Genomic DNA, 21,148 nt, shown 5'->3' on the forward strand with positions numbered 1-21,148 from the left:
CATGGTCACAGTGTCACTGGAACTATTACAGTCATAGGGTAAGACGCAGGTTACACCTTAGAGAGGTTGTTAGCTTGTTACAGGGTCTGAATCACACATTACAAACAAACAAAAAGCCAGTTTAGAATCACCAGTTAAAAGGGAACAGTTAAACTCAAGTTTTTTAAAGGAATAGGTAAACTGTGGAAAAGAGCCAGAGATAAATAATAATTAATAATTAAAGTGGTGTATAAACACACAGTAAGTGAAAAAGGTGACTGAAGAAGAAACAGTCACTGCATCATGCACCAGCCAAGAGATATCTCTCCAGCTGGTCCAGGGTCTGCCCTGGGGGCTCCTTCTGGTGGGACATCCTCAGAACATCTCATGCAGGAGGTACCCAGGAGGCATCCTTGTCAGTGTCACTTCTACTGGCTCATTTCGATGTGGGAGAATAGTGGTTCTACTCTGAGCCCCTCCCAAATGGGCAAGCTCCTCACCCTATCTCTAAGGGAGAGGCCAGCCACCCTTCGGAGAAAGCTAATTTCCACAGATTGTACAGTCCCGATCAAAAGTTTAAGAACACTTGAAAAATGGCAAAAAATCATATTTTGCATGGTTGGATCTTAACAAGGTTCCAAGCAAAGCTTCAACATGCAACAAGAAGAAATCGAAGTTAGACAAAACATTTTTTTGAGCATACAATTTATTGAAAACAGCAAGGCCACACTAATACGTTTTCATTTGAAAACACATCTTTTTCTCTCTGTTTTGGCCCTCCGTCCACACTGAGACTCCAAAGCTCTCCAAAGCGGATACATTTGAAAACGCCATTTTCACGTCGCAGTGTGGACTGCGTAACCACAGGCTTTCGGAAACGATGACGCATTGTAGTCAAATGATGCAGTCATGTGACCAATTAAACTAAGATGGCGGAGGGCATTATACTGCAGTTGTTTTGTTGTGCTCAATTTTGACAGCCCTATTAAAGATTAATATCAGTTTGTACATCCTCCAGATAGCTTTTCTTCAAATTCTTTAATTCTCACTCGCTTTTCCAACTTTGTACTTTTGTGTTACTTGCAGCAACAACTCCACCTCATTGTCAGACCATTTAAAAACTCTGTGCTTTTTCTCAACATTTTGGTACGACCTTTCAAAGAGCCGGAAAGTAAATAAATGGCAGACAGAAATGATGCAGGTCGAATCGTCCTATGTTTCATGCATGCACAGTACAGGAATGTAAGCATTTTCAGTCGTTTCGGTGTGGATCAATAACTGTTTGGAAACGATTGAAAATGATAGTGTTGACGCGAAGCCTTTTTAGCTATTTTCAAATTTATCCAGATTAGTGTAGACGACTCCCCAGACTGCCAAAGCACCTCAAACAGAATACTCTGAGGGACACAGTCAAATGTCTTCTCCAAGTCCACAGAACACATGTAGGGTGGTTGGGCAAACACCCAAGCTTCAGGAACTCAGGGCAAACCTCATCCACTTATGGGCCCTGCAACCAAGGAGCTGTTTAGGTGCCTCCGTGACTTCACCCCTACCTACCACTACCTGACAATACCCTCAGTTGAAGTCAGCAGCACTCCACCATGTTGGTAGAGCAGGACTTTCCTGAGTCACCTGATGGTTTGCCATAATTGCTTACGAAAGTCTCAAAGCAATTACTTAGGCCTTAGAAAAAAACTCTCCCCCACCCAAGTTTTTGCTTCTCTGATGACTCCCTTCACCTCTGGTGTCCACCAGCTTGCACCAACCACCTTGCGGCTAGGAGAGCTAGGAGGAGTGCTTGCGGCCAACCGTGCTAGGAGTAATTCTGTTTATGTTATAAATGATTCCCTTAGTCAGTATCATTAGAAGATATAACATGTATTTTCACTGCCATTCAAAATAAGCCTAACTTTACCCATCCATTAATCCAGATAACTATACTAATTATTAAACTGCAGGAATGTCTTAAAGGCATAAAGAACAGATGACCTCTAATTTCATGCTTCTAAATACTTGGCCCTAAAAACCTTTAAAATATGGTATCTAACCAGATGCTTACTCTTTACCTTGGCCTCCAGTAATGGTGGAGTCACATATTGACTGTTCGCTGTTGTGGTGTAATTTTCTACTACCCTCCCTCTCCTTGGAATTAACCTACCTGCTTCTACAGTAGAATCATAGAGCAGATTGTTTTAAAAACCCTTTGGATTGTTTTACCAACTTTCTTTGTGTTGTTGGCATTGTGTTTATAATTTGGTAAGGTAGACAGGACACCTGACATGACACTTTAAATTAAGTATTTTTATTTTTCTATTTTTTTTGTGAGAGAGCAACAAATACAAATATGAATGAAAGAACATTTTGTATATTTAGAGTTTAAAAAAATAATCTACAAATATTAAATCTAAAAGTGCTCAGTATACTTTTAATTAGTGTGTGCAGATATGCTATAAAGGTAATATAAACAACACTGTACAAACAAATAGAGGGAAAATGGAGAGCTAATTCATGCACTTCTGAATTTTCTTCCATCATCTTCTAGGAATACTCCATTAATCAGAATCTCTTATAAAACTGTGATTTCTTCACTGTCTGACTCTGACAGTTCTGATTGTTTGCCTGACTCTGATAGAGTTGAAGGGTTACGATGATGACAACAGAAATGTGACTCGTGGTTGTATGGTGCAGTCCTGCTCAGCCTGTGGCTGTACGTGCTGCCCACATCAGTGAGATCTGGGTGGGGATTGGTTTTGGTTGGGAGGGTTTGCTGCCGACAGCCACCCGTTGACAGCAGCTCCCTCTCCTTGGAGTTTCTCCATTTCATCCTGCGGTTTTGGAACCAGATTTTCACCTTTACATGACACAAAAAATAGGTTAACATCAAATAGAAAATATCTCTGTGATTCAAGTTTGAACTACTAATGGTGGCCAGCTGGTAAATTCCTGCCCTTTCAGTATTTAATGTATACTTTTTTCATATGTAGCAGCAAACCAAAGAAAAGCACCAAAGCATATTCCGTACTTCTCTTTTCTCTGATTTATTTCCCCTCACCCTCCTACAGGCCAGAAAGATAACAGGTCCTCCCTGAGCATATAATATTCTATGAGCAAATAGTTGGCAACAGTGGAGAGAATCTACACCACTTTAAAATAAAGGTAAATAAAGGAGAGACCGTGGTTTTTTTTTTAAAATTTATTTATTATGTACTGTACATCCATCCATTTTCTACAACTTGTCTAGGTTTCTGTTTTCAAGCACCTTAAACAGAGAATCCTAAACTTGCATAACCCCAGGCACCTCTTCAAGTTGTTTCACAGCCAGTCTAGAACTACAATCTCTCCAGCGAGACCTGGATCTGCCTCAGGACCTCCTTTCAGTAGGATATGGCTGAAACAACTTGCCTAGGAGGAGTCAAGGAGTCATCTTTTTTGATGTGGAAGAGCAGCTGCTCTACTCTTCACCTTCTCTTAAGGGACAGCCCAGCCACCCTTTGTAGGAAACTACACTTGTATCCGCAACCTCATTCTTTCTCTCCGTGCAAAGAGTTTGGGATTACAGTTGAGGGTAGGAACATAAACTGACTGGTAAATCAACAGCTTCACATTTAAACTAAGGTCTCTTTGCACCACAACACATTAGTACAGCCTATGCAGAGCCAATCCATCTGTTATTCTCATGCTTCACTCTACCCTCACTTGTGAACAACACCCCAAGATTCCTAAAATTTGAACAAATACTTTTCTAAGTAGGCTGAGGAATGTGATCTCCCTGTAGTTTGAGCACACCCTCTGGTCCCCCTCCTTTAAAAAGGGGAACAAACATCCCAGTATACCCATCCATAGCCACTGCTCCAGACCTGCACACAGCATTGGGAAGACATGTCAAACAGGACAGCCACACAACATCCCAAGACCCTGTCCCAGGGGCCCTGCCAATGAGCAGTTGATCAACTAAGTTGATCACTCCCAGTAAGAGGCCACTATTCCCCTCCATCCACAGACTCTGCTTCTATTACACATAGCTTGACAGTCTTGACATTGGGATTGAGGAGATCCTTAGTGTGTTTCTTCCACCACTTTACTATATCCTCAGTTGAGGTCAGTAGCATCCCGAGGACAATTGTATTAAGTGTGAGCAGAGCACCAGTTCCCCCTTCAGAGTTGTCTGAAAATTTGCCAGAATTGCTGTGAGGCCAACCAAAAGTATTTTTCTATTGTCTACCGAAACTTTTCCCACATCTGATTTTTTTGCATCAGCCACTCCCAGAGCTGAACTCCACTTAGCTTGCAGCTACCTCTAGAGGCCCACAGTCTAACCAAGCCCAATCCTTCTTCAGCCTAAAAGCTCCCTTCACCTCCAGTGTCCACCACCTGATTCTCAGATTATCACAATGATAGTCACTAGCAACAGTGCAGCTGCAACTCCTTGGCAATAGAGGTGTGGAACATGCTCCACCCAGACTCAATGCCTCTGAGTGCCAGTGCTTTGATTGCACTCAGGGAAAAATGAAAAATATGTACATATATAATAAAATGGTTTTCTAAGATATAATTAGAGTTCTAATGGGATTTTGGTTTTGTGATTCAACTTGCATTGCTCATGATATTTGTTTGAAAATAGTATTTTTTCCGAACTGAAGAAGCTTCTCGGATGAGAGGTGAAACGTCTTCAAGCAACTTAAAGAAGTCCAGACGCTTTTATTTTCAAGCTCCTTAGACTACGATAGACCTGGATGACTGAGAACCTTCACAGACACAATTTTTTCATTATTGTGATTATTATAATAATTATCCTATGAGTTTCATTTTGCATTATTCAGAAATATCAATATATGCCATTGATCAATGGTCATAACAATTTGCATATTATTGATCAAGAAACTGACCTCATAGCCCATTGTTCGCCACTGGTGCTAGTTTCAGTCATTATGCAAATGCAGTGTTTAAAAGGTTGGGGAAACCTGCAGTCAGCTGAGACTGAAGAAGTCACTTGGATGAATGATGAAAGTTTCTCCCACTGAAAACGCTACGTCCAGATGAACAGAATCAGCTTCTTGGGATAAGATTTATTGTTATACATGTTTTTATTTTATACAGTGTCAAAGGAATAACTAAAAAAACTAAAAAAAAATCGAGTAGCTCTTCATACTAGAACACAGCAAGGAGTAACCTCAATAACAATGCAAGCTTAACCTATGGTACCTGTATGTAGCCTATTAGGTGGCTTCACACATAATTATAGAACTTGAACCACTGTTCCCACAAAAACATGTTTTAACAACACAAATACGATTTACTAAAATTTGTAATTATCTCATGACCTTCATCACTATTCCAAAGAAAATAACTTTTGCATCTAGTCTAAGAAAGTTTCTGGACTTCTTTAAGTTTCTTGAAGACGCTCCAGACGCTTTCTTTCCAAGCTCCTTAGACTACAATGACCTGAATGACTGAGAACCTTTATAGACAACTTTTGCATCTCTTCCAAAATTATAATCAACTGAGTGTTAAATTTTTTTTACTGTTGTACCGGATTCCTCATGGCCATAACTGAATAAAAAATGTCAAAGTGTGTCATAAAAACTTCAGAGATTTGCCTGAGGAAAAAGAAAAAAAGTTCTTGAAGCCATCACAGTGTTAGTAATGGTCCAAAACCATGATGTGGTGTTTACCTGGGTGTCTTTAAGATCCAGTTTACTCGCAAGCTTCTTCCTGTCTGGTTTGCTAATATATTTTTGCTTCTGGAAGGTTCTCTCCAAACCTTTTCTTTGGAGGTCTGAGAACACAGCCCGCCGCAGCATGCCCCTCCTGGGCTTCCCTCTGGGGCTCAGGGGCCATGAAAATGTTCCTGGGACAGGAACCACAGAGGCGGAGGCTAGATGGACAAAACATAAGAGAAACAGGAGATTTTAAGAGATTGGGTACTCTCGACATCTAAAAGAAAAAAAAGTTCTACTTTTTATACAAACTTTAGAGGAATAAAAGTGGTACTGCATGGATTTAAAGTTTTTCTGAACGAATCGACGTGGCTCCACTTCCTCTCATTGTAGAAAAACTAACCCAAAATTGCAACCATGGTGATATAATTAACAAGACACACATCTGAACATCTTATAGTTCTAAAACATCTAACATCACTTTGTTGTTAGATGTTGTAGAACTATAACAGCGCTCCTGTTGTTAATTTGTTTACTAGATTAGCCGTTAGCATACGCATGGTGTTAGAGGCTTGTTGCTAGCTAGTTAGCAATTCTACACACCAATTTCACTGTCATAGTCTATGTGACTGAATGTTTCAGCAGTCCGTAGTTTTTGTTACCCTATTTTAGATAGAAATGATATAGGGCTGCACATTCCACTAAGGCCAAGAGTTACTGTTAATATCAGAATTATCTGGAAATTAAATGTTGACCTTTGAGATTTTATTATAAGGCTGATGATGATATAAAATGAGATTTAAATTGTTTTAGATCCATAACACTCACAGGGCACTCTACAGCCCGGTGGCATTTTAACTTAAAATAAAACGTTATTCAAAAACACAGCAGCAGAAGTAATATAGTGAAATTGTAGTGTAATATAAGTGTAATTTGTTCTTTTCTTTTAATAACACGAGTCCACATTATTATCAACAGCTACATTCACCCTGAGGAAAAACTAATGAGAGAGGCCATCAGGACCAAGCAGGGTTTCCTGAATGCACAAGTTTGGAGAAACTTCCTTTCTTTCATCACAGATGTCCTGTGCCAGATGTTCTATTGATGTAAAATCTCAGCTGGTGTCATAGCCTTTAGATGGGTCAGAACTCATTACCCAGAAAAATTAGGTTTTGTAAACTGTAAAAGGGCATTTTTAAAATTGAATCATGATCGTCTACTAAATAATATATAATGAGTAGAATAATAGAATAATAATAGACCCAGGAGAAAGAAGAAGAAAAACAAATCAAACCAAAACACATGAGACTTCAACGTTAGTATAGTGGTATAAAGGCATGTGTATTTCTGCTATCACCACTCCATGTGCCCATCTGAAATTCAGATGGTTGGTAACAACCAGTGCAATTTAGCTGGTGTACTGTTTTTATGTATAATGGTAAATTGACTGTTTATTATATAGCGCTTTTCTACCTAAGCACTCAAGCACAAAATGCCTCGTTCACCCATTCATACCAGCACTTTTTTCCATGCTTGAGTGTTTTCTATCTGACAGTCACACAGCCAGATGGAAGAATCAGAGAACAACTTCGGGTTAGTATCTTGCCCAAGGATATTTGGCATGCAAACTGGATCAGCCAGGGATCAAACCACCAACCTTTCGATTAGTAGATGACCTGCTCTACCTCCTGAGCTACAGCCAACCTGATTATTATGTAACTCAAGTCCATGCATGAGTAGAACCTTTGATGCTTATTTAAGGCTTTTTGGACCATTAGACAGCTAACGTGTTGTAAAAAAAACAACACAAACTCCCAGGTTTTCCAGATCTAAACTTGCCTTATAATGGATTTACACACTAAACATGTTGCATTTCTGTTGAAAATTCATCCTAAAAAAAAGTTCGACATTAAGCGATGATGGTCCTGGTACTGATGTTTCTAAACAAGAAAAGTAAAAAGCAGAGATTTTGGGTTCATCCAGTTCTGCAATTCTCATGAGAAGGCAGCAGCAGTTGAAAATGTCATAGTTTGATCCAGGAGTTGAAGGTGTATCAAAGCCGCTTTCACACATATTTCAGGATGCCAATGGGGCATTTTGAGCTTTTGTTGGCAGAGTTCAGACCACATCAGAGGAGGCAGAGAAATCATTTCGGAGACCCAGAGAATCATCTATCAGTGTGTCTGAAGTAAAATAGTATTGGAAATGCTGCACATTTGTCCAGTGAAATTACACGGTTGGTGTGAATGGCTGCATTAAAGGGTGTCTCCTTTTAAGTGTACTGCTGAAAAGGAATAACTGACACATGTGGCTTTGAGGCAGTTTTATTCATTTGCAACCAGTTTGCTACATGTGTCAGTTGTTCTTTTTTTAGCAAAACAATTAAAAGTAAATGCATGAGTCACTTGATATCATCTGATATCATTGTAATATCTGGATGCACATAACTAAGCTGGCTTGTTAGCTTGGGCAAAGAGTGTAACAGGGGAATGAATGCTAGTGCAGCGCCACTGCATTGGTGTGTTATAGTAGAGAGAGATTTGATGAAGCTGTCAATAGACTAGTCAGTCTATGTTGCTACCCTCACTTAAGACCAGAAGCTGTGGGTAATAATTAAAATAATATCATTGTGAGTACATGCATCAGAGATTAGTTTCACATTTGGAGAAAAGGGTGAGGAACTTTGTCATTTAAAGGTCAGATTAGAGCCACTGTTTCTCTACACTGAAAGGAACCAGCTCTAATGATTCAGGCATCTGAATCTGGCTTGGGAAGACCTCTTTAATTTAATTAATACCATCTTTATTCCTCGAAATGAATGGAAAGAATTAAATTAAATTAAATTAAACTGAATGAACAAAAAACATACATAAGACACCAATTCTGTGTGAATAAAATCAATTAAATATTATTAGCACAAAAATATTTGGTGCCATAATTTTAATTTAAAGCCTTCTTATTTTAGTTGGCTATAACTGATTGTATAAGATTGTATTCCCAAAGGTTACAGGGAAGAATTCTTCATGATGAAACATAACTGAGGTGTTCTAAAGTCTTTCATCTCTGTATCACAGTATCTTGGAAAATGGATGTGATATTTCCATAGGTAAATATCAGCCTGATATCAGTTAATTACTAAACTATATGAGTCAACATCTCTAATTTTAAATAATTTCTTTGGAGGCGCTGATGCCAAAGGATCATGAAATGTAAAAAATCCAGGCCCATTATTTTCCAGGCATTTCCAGTTCAGTGGGAGCCTGTAGTTTCACTTAATGTCTGTTTGTAGCCATATGATGTGTGTGTGATATATGGTAACAAAGTGAATGGCATTTCTTTTCTCACTGAACAATCAAAACACTTTAAGTGGACATCAAGTATCCTTTAGTTAGAGCCCATCAGAAAGTAAATTTGATTATGAGTCAAGAGTCAAAGTCATGTTTTCTCCCTTATATCTTCAAATCACACACATTATATAGTAGTATACAAGCTGCAAAAAAAAAAAAAAAAATCATTTGTTAAACAGACAACATAAACATTCCTAGTTCACCTACCTGTGAAATCAGAGGCTCTGAGATAAGGATAAAGGCTTCTGTCTAAAAGAGGCAGAGAGAGCGACTTTGTCTGAAGATTCTGGACTGGAAACAGAAAACAGATTCGCATCCACAGGCAGATTAGGATTTTAACATGAAAAGATAGATGACACAGATGACTGTTAATAGCAGTGCCTCTGAAAGGGCACCTCAGATCTAAACTCATCAGACGACTGTACTGGAAGATTGGTGTTCACGTGTCTATTGCTTAACTTTCATTAAATTGGTTAAAAGTTAAAAACTTTGCTTTTACGTTTGAATGAAGGCCTGAATTCGTCACCCCTATTTTTATCTTCTTTTTTTTTTTTTACTTTTAATTACGTGTTAGTGAAATACACTGCTAATTGTGTGTAGAAATTTAAAAGAAAATCATAAGACAATAATAATAATCAACATTTTTATGCTAATTCATTCACTAACAGCATCAAGTCTCCGATAAGTCAACACAGATCGCTCTGTGTGTGTTTGTGTGTGTGTGTAAATATATATGTTACATTTATGGAGAGAGAGGGGCAGAGGGAGAGATCGGTATCAGAAACTCACGACTCCATGTAGAAGGTGCCAGGATCGTACCGACCCCGAACTTCAGGTAGTCCGGGCTGGCGGCGTACACAGATCCGGGGCTGCTGCGGCTGACTTGACCGGATGTCTCCGTGCTTGGTTCTGTTGTACGTGGAAAGGACCTTGAGCCCGCACTGAACGGCACAATGTCTCCGGAACGAATGGACGAGAAAGTTCGATGTATGTAGCCGACATGTTGGCTTATGTGATCTTCTACCAGAAAGCCGGTTCCTCTTCCCTGAGCCGCCGATTCGCTCAGTGACGCGGAGAGAGTAGCTGGGACACGCAGGAAACCCGGGTAAAGAGTAGGCGACAGAGCAGCGCAGGGAAACATCATCGTTGTCCGAACAAAATTCTTATTTTGCTGAGATTTCTTCAGGAGAAACAGGCAAGTCCAGACATCTGCTCGGTGGCTCTTCGTCCTCGTAGGTTTTTATACCGAATCCACAAACAAAAACGCACACACTTGCGCACGAGCGTGTGCGCGCGGACAAGTTCAACCCTCAGCCCATCTCTCTGCCTCATTGGCGATTTTACACCCTTTATGGGAGTGCTCAAGCACCCATAAATTTCATCACAGGACCTCTAAAAATAACACTTTTCAAATGTTATATTTTCCCAGTTTCTCTGCTAGAGACAGTAGAGGTTACAGAGTCCAGTGTTCTTGATGCCATGGTATTACTAATGCACTCACACCTGCGCCAACATCAACACAGTGGCTTGTAATTGATAAATAAGATGTCCCTACAAAAAAGGAGATGAAGAGGCAATTCTGTTATTCAGTTTCAGAACACATTTTACCAAAGCATTAGCCAGGAAAAATGTTAATGCAGGCCATTGCTGCGAAGTAACAAAAAAGAAAAAAGAATTAAAAAGTGTTGGTTAGTTCTCTAAACAGCCTCAAAAATGTTTCCTTTTTTGGACTAGATTGTTAGAGAATATTAGCTAATTTTACTAAATGTCTGCTAGTGTATGTTAGTTGCAAGCCAGGAGCTGATGTACCATCTTAGTTTCCTATTCTGGTCCAGTAATCATCGTTGTTTGTTTACAGTACAGCAGAGCTATAGAGAGCAAATCAAAGGCATGTTACCGTCAATGGCCAGCAGCAGACCATATTCAGTTAGAATATTGTCAACCTTTTATTGGGTTGTAAATTCTGTTTCACCGTTACATTTACCTTTTGGTGACAGCTTTAATTAAAGTAAAATGGACTGCCTTTATATTATTAAGAGACAGAAAAAAGTATCCTCTCATCTGCTTTGGTACAAATTGTTCTTTAACTTACTTTGGAAAAAGCAACATAATCATGATTGAGCCTTTTTTAAAGCCTATCTGGTCTTGCAGCTTTTGCATTTAGAATTATGATCTGAATGCACTGTTGTGCCAAACATATTTTTCCAAGAAACGCTCTATAAACTTTCCTTGTTCGTGTTTTTCTTTTTCTTTTATTTATCTATTTATGCATTCATTTATATTATTATTATTTCCATTGATACATGTGGAAAATAACAATGTCAGAGCTGAAAAAAAGACAGAAAGAAAAAAGAAAGCGGATGAAAAAAGAAAAAATACTATAAGAAGAAAAGCACAAGGGGTCACCAACCTCTGAACCTGTGAGTAAAAACATAAACAAACAGCACCTGGAAGAGAAGAATATGGAAAAATGCAAATAAACAAATCAGCAGTCTTGTTGTGTTGTGTGTGTGTGTGTGTGTGTGTGTGTGTGTGTGTGTGTGTGTGTGTGTGTGTGTCATGAAATGTACTTGATAATGAGGGTAAGAAGCTGCAGTTAACAAACTGTCTACTGCGGGTGTACACTGTCGCCTGATAAGGCTACAACATCTGCACATAGCAACGATGAAATCCTAAGACAACCAATTCAGTTCAGTTTTATTTATACACATAGTTGCATCAAGATACTTTATATTGTAAGGTAAGGTAAGGATGAAGACAGGACAAAGACATGCTGTGGAAGACAAGAAAACACTGTCTCTTCACCTCGTTCCTCTGCTATCCTGGTTTGTGTATTTGTGTGTGCTAGTTTTTGTGTAGTGGTGAAACTTTTTGAAATTTTTGTTACACACGCCTGCTGGCAATCACACACCTGCCTGTAATGACCCTGTCAAGAGCCATTATTTAAGGGAGTGGCTGAGCAGCAGTCATCGCTGGATCATGGAATGATTAGAGACAGTGTAACCCTGGCCCTGGTGTTAGTTTATGGTTCTTGTAAATGTGAAGAAACTGAACATCTGTGGAGAATAGCTGTAGAAATAGTGTTGAGCAAATTGTAAATACCAACTGAGCTGCACCATTTTGGAGAAGAATCACTGGGACTTGGGAGAAGGAACTGAATCAATTTTTAAGTATAGATGCATTTTGTCATAAAGGTCAGAATCTCAGTTTGAAGGTCACAAAACTATTTCAACAACCGCCAAAGAGCTAAAACAGCAAATGAGAGCAGGTGAAACAGATTTTACAAAAAGCTCCTTAGACTACGATGACCTGGATGACCGAGAACCTCCACAGACATAAAATAAACATCTTACTATAAAATCCTCACTTACTATTGTCCAGCCCCGTGAATTTTTATCAACCAGAAGACAGTGTACAAATGTTCTTGGCATATTGAATTCATACAATAAAATTAAAACTTGACCAAAGCACTTAGCTCATGTTACTGACAAATATGAGAATTCTCGCCTCAGTGTCCCCATCACATTTGTGACACAGGGCACGCTCACTGAATGCTCATTAGTTGTAGATTGGTCATGGGAGCTCAGACCAGCACATCGCTGCGCTAACAGTCTTTCACATTATAAGAGCTTTCATTCTTCTATTCACAGCCCATTTCGCACTAATCATATTGGAGTCTCAACATTCTACAGCCCTTCAGCAGGAGGCTTAACACACCTGGTAGGTTGTTTAGAGGGGTGCTTGTAAATGCCTGAGATTAAAAGGGGTGCATACACAAGCCAAGCTCTACCTGGGAAATGGGGAGGTTAGCTCCTAAAGCTCTGTCTGTTTATGTATAACATTTACTACCAAAGACATCCTGGTAAAAAATAATTTGGACATCAGAGATCACAAGTAAACAGTTTAGTATACATTAGAGATGAGTGATGGTTGATTGATTCTGTGTGGTAAGAAATACAGTATTGTTTATTTGTTAAATCATAAAAAAATGATTTTGCTAAAACTTCAGTCACTTTTGCAAGGCTTACAGCCAGAGCACTGTGTCGTGGTCCTGGGTCTTTGCCCCAGCGTTTCTGTGTTTGGACTATTGGGGGTTTTTGATTCTGAGTCTGAGGTATTCCAGTTTTGGGTTCTCTGCATAGTTCTAATGTCTTAGTGTTTTGTCATTTGTTTTTTGTTGTTTGGCTTTTACTCTGTGCTTAGCATTTATATTTCCAGCCCTCCTTAGTTTTAGCTTTCTGGGTTCTGTTTTTGGTGTTAATTTGATGACATCCTCTGTGCTTTCTTGTCAAGCTTTTTGTCTGTTAGCGATTCTGAGTTTAGTTACTTCCTGTTTGAAGGCATGTTCCCACTCCAGAAATTCAGATAATTTATCTCCAAGTCTTTGGACTGTGGGAGAAAGCCCGAATACCCAAACATGCAAACTCCACACTCCACACTGGCCCCGGACAGATAGCTACTTTAGTCAGTGTTTTCAAATAAATATAAATTTAACAAAGCAAATAAACAACTTTGTTAAGAGTCATTAGATGATGGTTTCAAGATTGCTTTCCTAGATTGCTTTTGTTGCCTGCAGTGTAAACAAAAAAGGGATTGCATTTGCCAAAAGGCAATCTTATTCTCACTCTCAAGTGCTACGGTCGTGTGGCGATTACCTGTGTTGCCTCAGAGCAAGAAGGCCAACCAGCTGAGGGCTATCTGTGTGGACATTGTTGGTTCTCCCTGTGCCTGTGTGGGTTTCCTCTGGGTATTCTGGTTTCCTCCCACAGTCCCAAACACATTCATGTTAGGTTAAATGATTCTAAATCGGTCAGAGATGTGAGCTAGATAAAACACTTGAAGTCAGTTGGGTCACATGACAGCAGTGTATAGAATAAAGCAGTGTATGGTTAAAAATGTGACTGCTCAGGTGACCATGTGTTGCAGAAAAAAATGCAGTGGCTCGGGTTTGACTCCAATCTGAGACCCTCTTTCTTCAAAAAGCCTTTATTCAATACGGATTTGTAGAGCTGAATAACACAAGAAAATCACTATATAAATACAAATACATTACATTAGCCAAAACTGGGTGCAAACTTGATTAGTAACTAGGAGTCTGACTACAAGTTGACTATAAATGCAAACTAGAATGATCCCAGCACTGTAGATCCTACCTCTTGCCTGCAGGTTTGCTATATTCATATGCACATATCCATTTATAGAGATTATTGTTAAGGAAACTTAACCCAAGTATATTAGATGGATGTGGCCATAATATTTATGAAAAGACTGACAAATCTATGAATGTAAAGGCTAAATGGAGGTCAGGGGATTTCTTTGTGAGTGAGTAGTTCACTTTATTAAAGACACACAAAAGTTCATAACAAAAGAAAATGAAAAGAGAAAGAAAAAAATAAAATAAAATCCAGAGCATCACAAATTTACATGAAGGCTGAAACGCCAATAATTCCACAACTTTGAATAAAATGTAACTGTACTTAATGCAGGGTCAGTCAGAGATAAAATTATACTATTTACAAGTGTACATGAGATATATGTACAATATAGCATGACGAGTGGGTACATCAACACTAACAAACATTTGGCTTGCATGCCAAAAGGACAAATTCTTACCAAAGATTTAGGAACCCCTCTGTTGTATAACTTATCAAATAACTTTTCACAATTTACATGATCAGATGCTTTAAGAGGCATCAATAAAACACATAAAGATTGTGGAATTGTGCCTGTTATACAAATCCACAGTCTCCTTCAAGGTATAAATATATGTCTGCTTAGATTTAAAACTGAACTGGTTATCAGAGGTTAAGACAAAATGTTCTATCCTGTTTAAAATAGTCCTTTAAAAGACCTTTGGCAAAATACTAGATAGTGCTGTAGGCCGATAATTATCCCTGTTGTTTATTTTGCCAGCTGTTTCTTTTACCATGGGTACTAACATAAGCGACAGAATTGAGTCAGGCAGAAGCCCATGTACTAAGAACCCAGTAAAACAAAGTTTTCTACTAGCAAATTTTAAATGTTCAGCAGATATCTTATCCATCCCCAAGCCTTATTGCCTTTTAATGTTCTAACTGCATCATAAATTTCTTGTGAAGAGACTATAACATCATCCTCATTATCAGTTTCACCCACTCAATGATCTTTTATTAGTGGTTGCTGATCAATGTTCATTACAATTTGAATATTAATGATCAAGAAACTGACCTCACAGCCCATTGTTCATTCAGTGGGCTGGGTGCAGTCATTGTGCAAAGGTACTGTTTATAAGGTTGGGGAAGCCTGCAGTCAGCTGAGGCTGAAGAAGTCACTTGGATGAGTGACGAAACATTTCTCCAACTGAAGTCCAGATGAACAGAATCAAATTTTTTGAATAAGTAATGATTAAATGCAGAGAGGTATATATACACAGTGAGTGAGAAAGGTAAGTAAAGAAGAAACACTCAATGCATTGTGGTAATCCCAGCACCCTGGACCTATTGCAGCATAACTAAGGGAGGATTCATTGTCACCTGTTCAAGCCCTAACTAGAGAGGCTGTCTGTCTGTCAAATCCAAACTGGAAGCTGGTTCTATAGAGGAGCGGCCTGAGACTTGAAGGTTCTGCCCCGATTCTACTTTTAAATACTCTAGGAGTGGGTGCTGGTTTAGCTCAGTGGGATGAACAGGTGACCACATGCTGTACGGTGGTAGAGTACTAGCCCTGGGTTCGAGTCTGACCTGCTGCCCTTGGCTGCATGTCTCTCTCTGTTTTCCTGTCTTTCTACTCTGTTTCTATCAAATGGCAAAAAAATACTCTGGAACCACATAATGAATTACTTTAAGTAATAATTAAATCTTGTGGTTTCCTCACAGCAAAGCAGGAGCAGTATTTCAAAGTAAACCACTCTTTATTATCCATCTCCTCACAACTGCTCTTTGATAATGCAGTACTAAATTATCATCAGTTTTTAATCATCTCACAGCCCAAACCTGATTTCCTGCAAAATGTGCCCACTGATTGAACAGAAAGACAGAATTTTTCCGCATATACAACACTTCCTGTCTTAGTGCTCTGTGCATATTTTTATAAATGGCTAATAACTTCTCCAGCTGGTTTGGTCCCTTTGAGTAGTTTACAGTGAATCCAGGCCTCTGGGCAAGGTGCGTCCTTGTCCAGAGGCCTGGATTTAAGCTAGTCTGAGGGGTTGAATATAGACTTGAGGGCAATGACTCAGAGCTAGCTGCGGAGAAGAGAGCAAGGTCAGTGCTAGGCTTGAAGATGAATGCAGCTAGTCTTATTTCTTAGACAGTCTGAATACAAGGACGCCAATGCAGCACTCCATGGCTAGCAGGTATTGAGGCGGGCCACGCTACATAATTGGATTGAATGCTGGCCATGGTATTTATGTCACTTCTTGTCTTGTCAATCTCATAACAGGCATGGCAATAGCGTGGGGATTTGAATGGAAAGAAAAGAACAAAGCGTTATTTAATTCACATTTAATTCTCACTCATACAATTTTAAGAGCTGGTGTTATTTGCATAACAGGGGAAAAAGGACTCTGCCTTTTCAGTGGCTAGGCTAATATATGCATATGCTGAGGGACAAGCGTTCTCACATGGATCAGCACACAGAGAGATTGTGTTGCTCATGTATATTGCTTTTTATCTACAGATTACTACAGATCTAAAGAGCTCTACATTTTTGGTTTTCCACAGTGAACAAATACAAAACTATTTCGCCCCAGAAATTCTGTCTTAATAGAAAAAAATCACATTCAAATATTTAGCAACAGTTATTGAAATCATACAAAAACAATAACATTTATAAAGGAAATTGAGATTAAATTTGTTTTGAAGCTTAAAACACTGAATAAAAACACAAGCACGTTTTTTCTGACATTAATTTTGTAACAAAAGGCTTGAAACAGTTAATATTTACAGTGAAAATACTCACATTAAGAACAGATATAAAGCATCTATATGAAAAATTTGCAGCAGTATGAAAAGAGAGGAAAAGTCTTCAGAGAAACATTAGCAAGACCCAGAGACACCCATGAGAGACACAGGAAAATTAGCCAGGGGAGGGGTTAGGGATTCAAATCCACAACAGAAACAAAATGAAAGACTCAAAAAAGAAAGACCTAAGAAAAAACTTGTCAGTGTCAGAAAATACACAGTGGCTGTTATATTAATAAGAAGAGAAAGGGAGACACCACCAAGTGGAGCCCCCCCACCGCCCTCCGGCAAGACTGTCCTACATTTGTAATAATTCTAATAAACGTGAGCTCAAGAGAGATGAAGACACCCTATAATGAGATGAAACATTAACTTGTTATTTATTCCTGCTTAAAACAGATTTTTATGGATTTCAAAATCTTATTTGGTTTTCATATTTTCAGTTATGTCAACTCAGTGAAATCATCAATAGCAGGAAATTACCTGGGCATATAATTCTTTTCCTTCTCTCTTTTTTGCCGTATGCTCACCCCTATGAAAAAGATTGGAGGCACCCCATCAGACACTGCAGATTAGGACTTTAGATTTAGGTAAAGTCAGTGGGTCAGTATATATTTGCTCTTTATATTTAAGTCTCGAGACAGCAAAGAGCTGCAAATCGGACTCAAACTCGGGCTGCTACCTTCTGGCCATGCGGCACATGTGTGCCTGCTCACCTGCTGAACTAAACTGGCGCCAACATAAAAGCTTTAATAGGCTTTTCATTCATGACAAGAAAAAAAAACTTCCAACTTTCAAACCACTTTGTTGTTACTCAAAAGAAAGGGAACATCTGAGATTTCTTCTTTCCATGTATTTAACTTATATTATAAATGCTGATGAACAGGCTGTAAAAAGATGATAAAATTCTGATCATTATCCACACTGTCACCTGGATAATTCTGATTATTTGATCACTTGTTCAAGTAAAAATGACAGACACTGCTATCAGCTATATAAAAGAAAGGAAAGAAATCAACTGCTTCAAAGCTACAAACCTCCACTGACACCCCAGTTTTAAGCGTCACAGGCAGTAAACTTTTTTCTTAGTATGTCTTTTGTCTTTATGAGAAAACATTATACCGTCACATGAGATATTTGATGACACAGGACTTAAGCTTTTCAGATGGAGCCTGGGAAAAAAACTAAACAAAACTGGCTGCTTAATTTTGGACTTAACTATGACAAGAGTCTGTTTTTTTAAAGTTTAGTTAGAGCTTTGTATGTTTTTTCTATTTTAAAACAGAAATCCCACCGAGAGTTTCCTTATCATCAAAAATAAATCGTTCAGTTGTGAAAGGAGGACGTTTTAATAACTTTTTGATAACTGAAAAAATAAAGATTTCATTAAGTCCTTGGTTTCTTTCTGTCATTGGCTCATTATAGCAAAAGTGTTTATAGCACCAACAAAACAGGCAGAATTTTCAGCCCTTCTGTGAATTGGCCCAGATGATTTTACTAAATATATTAAAATGGTATTTCATTTGAAATATTTAGTGAAATTATCTGGGCATGTCTCAGGATCTGCAATGTATTAAAATGGTATTTCATTTGAGGGGCAACACGGTGGATCAACCTAACTACCCCACTGACTCCAAGCTCCTTCATCTAAGCCATATAATGTTTGTGTACTGTGTTAATGTGTCTGTGTTAGAATAATCACCCAGTCAGTTTTTCCAACAAACAGATTTTCCTTTGAATTTGTAGGCTAGGATTTTCTTGGAAATAACCTCACATTTACATCTAATTACAAGGTATTGTTGTGATAATTATAGTAAAACCTTCCAGAAAACAAGTTGAAAATCCAATAAAGTAATTACTTTTGTATTTTGAATACAGGCTACAAAGCAGACAATCTCTTCTGAGCACTGAAAATCATCTCCTCAAGCCCCCACGGCTCTTTCTAAAATGTCCCATGCCCACCTCTTTCACTCAGAACTAATCCCACCTTTGATTTTAACTTCATGTTTCTCTTTTGATCTGGCCATCTGTCCAAGCCTAGAAGGACGGAGATGGGGCTGACTGAGTGACTAGTCAGCTTCCCACCTCTCTCTTTTTGTTCTGAGTTGTTTTTCAGCCCTTCTGCTCCCTACATGTACATGCACATGTTAGCATATGCACAATAACCTCATATTGTGTAGGCACATATATAGGCGCATGTGTGGTTTGATCTGGTTTCCTGGTGTACAAAGGGCAGGGAACAGCTAATCCAGTCATATCCGGCCTAGTCGGAGATCTGCTCATATAATGAGACTGGACTGGAGCTCAAAATGTCTGAATTTTCAAACACAGAGCACTGACAAAGAGTGTTTAGTTATGTGAAAAAACGCATAATTTAATATTTTTCACATTTCAAATATTAAAGTAATATACAACGCCAAATGATGTAAGAAGCTAAGATTTTATTGTAGTTTTATTAATTCAAATATTTTAATTAGTTGTAAATAATAAATAAACAACTACTATTTGGAAGGTTCAATCCCTGCCTCCTTCAATTGAAGTGGCCCAGGTGAAAGACACTGAGCACAAAATGCCCAAACTAGTTTTTAAATTAACCTAAGCCCACTAACTAAAAGTCTTTTGACTGTGGGAGAACATGCAAGCTCCACATAGAAAGGCCCCCCGCCAGATGGTGCAGTCAAAACTCAGGACCTTCTTGCTGTGAGGCAACAGTGCTGACCACAGCACCACCGTGCTGCCAAGATTACACTGTCATTTAAAAAAAATAATAACAGTTATTAAGTATATGAAGTCTATAATATAGACTGAAAGAACCACTTTTGCTGCAAGCAATGTGTTAGGAAAAGCACTGTATTGCAAGATTTCTGTGAATGTGTGCAAATATCAAGTGATTTGGTCAGTAAAACTGCAAGTGCTGCTAACCTACTGCATCTGAAGCCAGCAGGGAAAGCACAAAAGGTTCTATTATTAAGACACATACACACACCTTTAGTGAACATTTAACACTCCAGCAGCTAGTTTGAACATAAACACAGTGAGGTTTGTTATATAAAATGTACGCTGAGTTGGTTCCAGAGAAAACAGGCTTAAAATTACTAACCAATTACAGTTTTTCTGTATTGCTAAAACAATTTGTGAAACATCCACCCATTTTCTCAAAACCTTAAACACGAATCCAAAAATCTTAATGTACATTCAGAAAACCCCAGACTTTTCTTAAACTCAAACTATCAGTTATCCTGTGTTCAAAACCAAACAACGTGTTCACATCATACACATAGTAAGTGAAAATATGTTCACCACAGAACATTCGTTAGACACTACATGAAATAACTGAAGACACAGCATCCAGAGCATGCAGTTAACAGGAAATATTTATTGTAAGTGTATTTTAAAAAAAAAACATGATTAGAGTGATATGAAGAGCTGAATGTAGATAACAAAAAAACAAAACAAAACCCAAATGCAAAGCACCACATCATCATGTCTTTGCACAAACCACACTCAGGACTTGTTCCCCTACCTGAAGGCACGAGTAACAAACCCTTTCACCCACCAGAAAAATCCTCAACGTACAGGCAGCAAGCCAAGGGGATGCCAGGATACCGAGCCCGTCCCCAACAGCTTTATTGCCTAATTATTTGGTGTAATATGAATGGCCATAAGGGAGGTTTTTATCAGTAGGAAAAGCTGTAAAAATTATGAAACTACAGTTAAAACGAATAAACCAATGCTTGTGCTTGTGTGTGGTGATCAGCAGTTTAAACAAGTTAAGAATTATAAATGGCTTCACAGACACTTTGTATATAGTTTATGTAATATTCAGTACAGAACTGTAACTTTACTCTTTTTCAAGAAAGCAATTTTTAATTCAGTGTTTTTATATAAGCCTTATTTTTATGGATTTCCTACTACTAGGGAGAACACACATTAGGTTTAAGGCCTGGACTAGTTTGAAATCTTTTGTCACCCACAATGGAAAATGACTGAAAATAAAAACAGGAATCACTTTATTCTGCTCCTAATTTTATAAATCCTGCACTCAGCTTTGCAGTCTCCAATATCACTGAAGTGCAGTTATGGCCTGTGCCACTACACTTGCTGTCTTGGAATGTCTGATTCCAGTCAGTCTTTGCATGTGATTGGCTGCATGGTGTGCCCACTCCTGCCCTGCAGGCTGGATGTTCGACACTCCTGCTCTAGACCCAGGCTTGTTCTTGATGGT

At 38.6% G+C, this 21,148-nt stretch overlaps 1 protein-coding gene across 1 annotated transcript; it reads right to left on the reverse strand.

Moving 5' to 3' along the window:
* Nucleotides 1-689: 689 nt before the first annotated feature.
* Nucleotides 690-10,543, reverse strand: LOC100712138 (homeobox protein DBX1-B). The gene is made up of 4 exons (XM_005458370.4): nucleotides 9,773-10,543; nucleotides 9,191-9,274; nucleotides 5,652-5,854; nucleotides 690-2,830 (listed from the first exon to the last, which is right to left on the reverse strand). The coding sequence occupies exons 1-4, from the start codon at nucleotides 10,125-10,127 to the stop codon at nucleotides 2,546-2,548; spliced, it is 927 nt and encodes a 308-aa protein (XP_005458427.1). The 5' UTR covers nucleotides 10,128-10,543; the 3' UTR covers nucleotides 690-2,545.
* Between the last annotated feature and the right edge of the window lie 10,605 nt (nucleotides 10,544-21,148).

The sequence above is a fragment of the Oreochromis niloticus genome, linkage group LG7 (assembly GCF_001858045.2).
Source record: "Oreochromis niloticus isolate F11D_XX linkage group LG7, O_niloticus_UMD_NMBU, whole genome shotgun sequence".
Taxonomy (NCBI): Eukaryota; Metazoa; Chordata; class Actinopteri; order Cichliformes; family Cichlidae; genus Oreochromis; species Oreochromis niloticus.

Bases quoted from the DNA above. Each gene is read 5' to 3' on its own strand.
- LOC100712138 (XM_005458370.4), bottom strand. From the start codon at position 10,127: ATGATGTTTCCCTGCGCTGCTCTGTCGCCTACTCTTTACCCGGGTTTC. The intron at 9,275-9,772 runs GTGAGTTTCTGA...TTCTGTTTCCAG, and splicing joins GGCACCTTCTACATGGAGTC to TCCAGAATCTTCAGACAAAG. The intron at 2,831-5,651 runs GTAAACACCACA...TGTCATGTAAAG, and splicing joins TGGATCTTAAAGACACCCAG to GTGAAAATCTGGTTCCAAAA.